This window comes from Cibotium barometz, chromosome 37, assembly GCF_041138505.1.
Source record: "Cibotium barometz isolate CiBa-2024 chromosome 37, ASM4113850v1, whole genome shotgun sequence".
Lineage (NCBI taxonomy): Eukaryota > Viridiplantae > Streptophyta > Polypodiopsida > Cyatheales > Cibotiaceae > Cibotium > Cibotium barometz.
The window spans coordinates 28,500,548-28,505,890 of record NC_141082.1 but is presented as its reverse complement, the minus strand read 5'-3'; the positions used below and the strand labels follow the sequence as shown (position 1 = coordinate 28,505,890).

At 42.6% G+C, this 5,343-nt stretch overlaps 1 protein-coding gene across 1 annotated transcript; it reads right to left on the bottom strand.

The window, feature by feature from the left end:
* Positions 1–909: 909 nt before the first annotated feature.
* On the bottom strand, positions 910–2,863 carry LOC147617128 (ubiquinol oxidase 4, chloroplastic/chromoplastic-like). Its single transcript, XM_086776353.1, has 5 exons — positions 2,855–2,863; positions 2,288–2,356; positions 2,116–2,187; positions 1,858–1,905; positions 910–1,753 (listed from the first exon to the last, which is right to left on the bottom strand). Exons 1-5 carry the CDS (start codon positions 2,859–2,861, stop codon positions 1,494–1,496), a joined length of 456 nt encoding a protein of 151 aa, XP_086632479.1. The 5' UTR covers positions 2,862–2,863; the 3' UTR covers positions 910–1,493.
* Positions 2,864–5,343: the final 2,480 nt, after the last annotated feature.

Below are 5,343 nucleotides of genomic sequence, written 5' to 3'. Positions count from 1 at the left end.
TTGAAAGATCATGGATATATTCATCAATGATCTTCATGTACACTTGAATTGAAAAGCGCATCTCACTTGTCTTTGTAAGGTACTTGAAAGATCACACTTCACCACATCTCATTGAATCCACTAAAATGCCAAATTTGGGTCCAAGCAATGTATTTCCCTTGGCAATGAAACAAGAGATGCTCTAGTCATACTAGTCATAGCCATGTACCCAACAAGGAGGTATGTTGTTAGGCATAACACAAGTTGAAAGTAGAGAATCTCTCTCCAATTGCACTTCTTGGAGGTGTTAGTGTGACATGAGATTTTGACCCCATAAACCACTAACGGAATTTCAAAGTCCTTACCGCTCTACTACACGAGGAGATTCGCGAATCAAAATTATAGTTTTCCAGACATGTTAAACACACCATATAATAAGGCAACGCACTAATCAACCTTGTAAGCCATGCTCGGCTAAACGAGTGCCATGGGGATGCAATAGCAATGCTATTTTTGCAGAGGGGCAGCTTCTTAGTAGCACGTGTAAGGACTTGCAACTAGCAAATATCCATTCTCCATTAACACCACCACCTAGAGCAGCACACACAAGGTTGAAGTGAGCACTAATAAACTTGCGGTATTGCACAGACTGCACTACAGTACTTTACTCATCTACTTTTAAACAATTGTTCTGCACAAGGCATACTAGTTCTGAATATAACAAAGTAATTGTTACCATAAATTTGAAGCCATTAGATCTCGAAATCTAAGATTAATTGGAAGATTTACTACTTCAAGTTTGATTCTTGCTTTTCTTTTTCATGAGATTTGTATGCAGCTTTCTCTGGTTTAGGTCAATAACAGAAGCTACTTCACAATAAGTGCATCCACATAGCTGCTATTCTAACGGTGGTGCACTGAGAACAGTCGAAAGGACAACCCTTCTTGCAATGTAAAAAGAAAGCATACCAAAGAATTTACAATATCACCTCTTTTTTCCAGAGAAGTGAAATTTGAAATATCTTTTCTTGAAGAGTGCAGTAAATTATACATATTCCCCACCTATCACTTTTAGTTGGAACACCTGATGTAGCTGATGAATGGGCAATTACCCCCATACAGAACCCATCCGTCCAAAATAAATAGGGTACATGTAATCCCTCAAGCACGAACCTCTCAAGGCCCAACCTTGTTTGTTGGAGCGGTCTGCATTCACTATGTATCTTCATGTTTTGTGACCAGTTAACTACAATGATTTTTTTGGTCTACATTTAATCCCAGTGGACCACAGCTACACCACGCACATCAGGTCGTCATCTTACATACTTTAATATGCATGTACTGCATTTAATTCAATATATATATAAATGAGCATCCAAGACACTGGATGATGCATCTGCAACCTTGTATCAAGGCTAACAAGTAGTCACACTAGACCACCTTGAGATCTCAGATGAGGATGTGTCCTCAACAAGCTTGACATGATGATGATGTCACATACTCCACTGCTACAATTAGCGCTTCACAGGTACATCCATCCCAAGCTTCTGAGCTCGAGAAGCAAAAGAGCTTGAGGTTGTTAAGCACTCCGAAATGCCAGCACACTCAGCTGGTGGCAAAACACATTCCTTAACATCATCTGCATCATCAGCCTTGTCTTTAGGATCAATGGTGTGAGGAGAGAATAGATTTCCACGTGTTTGACAGGCAAGCATGGTTTTGCAATGCTCCCCTTCGTCTTCTCGAATGTTCACAAAAACATCGTACAAGTTGTCTGTTACATGCAAAAACAGATGTAAAGAGCGCCGCCTGGAAGGTATTGTATCCAAATCCATGAAACCGTCAAAAATCCTTTTCTTAATAAGGTTGAAAATATACCGACTTTAGGCCTTCGGGACTCGGGAACGCGGTTTGTTTGGAATTCATCTGCCAAAAAAAGCAGAAAAACATAGGATCTCAAAAACATTGTGGTGAGCACTAGTATTTGCATGAACAAACTATCTCAAATAATAGAGTTTACAACAGAGGAGTTGTAAAAAAAAACAGCCAATTACACCATATACTTACATACATACATTTATACCTACCTACCTCAATACATACATATTATATGTTTCAAAACTAAAATGGACTTACCAAACATGTAGAGATCACCTTCTGTGTAGTATTTTACAGCAACCTCTGGAGCCGGCAGTTTTTTCAATTCCTCTGAATAACATCAAGGCAATTACTATGAAGGCAAATACGATACAAGGCTTGCAATAAGGAATGGTTGAAATATGAAATAAGTCTACAGGTGCAGCCTCACCCCCATGCTGCATGATGAACTTATCATAAGTAGAATAAGCATGCCTTTCCACACATTCCGAAAAATGATCTACAAATCATAACAGCAGGTCAAGAGGTTAAGACCAATTCAACAGATCTACACAAACCTTCTAGAATGCTTATGAAAAAGATTGAAAACATTTTGAAGAGAGGAAGCTAGTATTGAGACTTTCCCTTAGCATCGAGCTAAATTCGCTATTTGTTCACTTTAATTTTCATGTGTGTTGTGTGTACTTTGTATGTATGTTCGTATGTATGTACATATGTATGCATGTGTGTATGCCGTACGTACGTACGTATGTATGTCTCTGTCAGTGTCTGTCTGTGCATGTGCATGCACGTGTGTTATGTGTATGTAAATGAGCACAAATTGAAACCCACACGAGCATTATAATGCCACAGTGTGTAAGCATTGGCTTACATTTCATTACAGAAATCACGCCACTCGACTACTTTAAAAACTTTAAAATACTGAATCTCTAGAAAAAGAGCCATAAAATATCAACATCAAAGAATCATATCAAAACATGGGTCACCTAATACTGACATGCCATACGGGGGCTGGGTGGCCAGCCCACAATCAAGGGCCATGCAAAAGGGACCAAAAGGACACCAGAAATGGGCAGAAACTGGGGATCAATGTGCTAACACCCCCTCTCAGCACCAGATGATGAACATACTCCGAAAAGCTGAAGAAGTCGTCCTCTGTCAAAGACAAAAGAATGCAGCAGCAACAAGTACCACGAAAGCTCCACAAGCAATCTCCACAGCAACTCAACTACAAAAGCAAGAGAACAAGCTGCCAGGTACACTGCTTCTCTAGAAGAAAACAACCATGTAGGCTGCGTCGTGCTGCTCCAAATATCGGTGCCAAACCCAAATGTAAACACAGTGCCACAGAAATCCCTAGAAGCCTGTACCTCCAAGAAGATAATGCCCTCAAAAGAAAGAGTCCATCTGCTCCAACTCTGTACCAAGAGTAGCCAAATGCTGTACAATAGCATCCTCCTCGAAGGTCGGCATCGCCAAATGTAAGAACTAAACTGCCCCCTCTGAAAATTGATGCCGGGACTCCACAAGCCCAACCAACTCCAAATCCCAATCCTTCAAGCCCTGGAAGTACCACTGTGCCCCAGGCACGATCACGGACACACCTACCCACAATCCAAAATCCTCACAGAGCAAGGAAAATAGGAACATTCACAGTAGTGGTAACTAAAGTAGCAGTAGCCTCCTCAATAGCATCACACAGCATAGAAGCAAGCTCCTCCATAGAAGGCAAAGGGACCAACAACCGCAGAGGTTAAGGGGCTGTAAATAGGGCTGAATCTGAGGCAGTAGAGGAAATCGCTGAACCGGGAGCAATGATACCATGAAAGAGTGCATAGAGTGGAAGCAAAGGGGCACGAGAGTGTGCTGAATAGAGAGTGCAAGAGAGAGAGAGATATGGAGCAACTTGTAGGCATATGCTCACTTATGGTAGTGGTATGTGTGAACAGGGCTTAACCAAGGGCACTTTTTCCCATGTGGTTTTTCCCCTTGGATATCAAGTGTGAAAGGACACTCTACATATAATATTTTGTACTTCTATATTATATGGATGTGACACACATGCAAGGGTTGACTTGCGTTTTGTGGCTACCACACTTTTGGCTCTCTCTGCGCCCCCGTATCCCCACCCGCCCCCTCTCTCTCTCTTCGCCTCTCTCTGCGCCCCCGTACACCACCCGCCCTCTCTCTCTCTCTCCTTCGCTTCGCTTCTCTCTGCGCCTCCCTGTCCCCACCCGCCCCCTCTCTCTCTCTTCGCCTCACTGTCCCACCCGCCCTTACTCACCTGCCCAAGGCAGCAACATAACTCTCCCTCTCTCTCTCTCTCTTTCCCGTTGCCCATCTCTCCTGCTACTCACATGCGCACCTGTGCACCTATTGCCCACCTGCGCACCTTAGTTGTAGGGTAGGGTTGTAACCCACCTCCAAGCAGGTAAGGGCTTGCACCTCATGGGGGTGGGGTTCGTGAAGAGCAACCTCTCAAACAGTCCAGCAGTTTGACATGGCCAGCAAGAAAACCTTCTCCGAAACCCTTATCTCCCCTCCTACCAAACCTAATGAAAAACCATCACCATGGGAGCGGTACCTCCTGAGCATGATTCAACATCTTTAGCAAACAAATTCAGCCTTGCAAAATGAACTACATCAGACAAAACAACATCTTTCAACCCTGGAGAAACAGATTAAGGAACAACAACACGAAAAAGAAAACAGGAAGGAAATCACACAGGTAAATTTACTTGATCCACAGCCTAAAGAAATTCTCATTAAAGAAGTAATATCACAGATTAATGAAGAGAACGAGCAGCAATGGATTGCAAAAGAAATTAGGGTGGGTGGTTTGTCAGAGGGTTGGGAACAGGTGGAGGTATTGGAGGACGAGGAGATTGCGAATGATACTTATGTCCCGGAATGCGAGATTCTAGAAAGAAAGCTGTGCAGAGCTATCCCTTTCATCGACATTGGAGATCCCTCAGTGGCAATCAAAGGAAAACATGTGGTTTTGAGGTACGCAAATATGAAAGACAAAATTAAAGTCATGAAGCAAACAAGGTCACTTAAGGGAACGAAGGTGTGGATGGCGGATGAACTCACAGCCACACAACTAAAAAACAGGAAACAAGAACTCAATAAAGTATACGAAGCAAGGAAACAAGGAAAATGGGCAGTCTACCGTAGAGGTAGAGCTGTTATTGCAGATTTCAGGACAACCAAACATGGTAGTACTGAAGAGTAGCTGTAGGGAATTTGAACTATTTTTAGTTTTATCTCTATTTTCATTTTGTTGCCCTCGAAGTGGAATGTAATCACATGGATGTATCTGATTAGTCCTATAGGTCAGATGTGGCCTCTAAAGGACAATAATATAGTTCTCTCTCTCTCTCTCTCTCTCTCTCTCTCTCTCTCTCTCTCTCTTCTGTGTGAGCTTCTCCATCCTGCACCTAACCCTAATGTGCAGGTTTGTGTGTGTGTGAGTGTGTGAGTCCA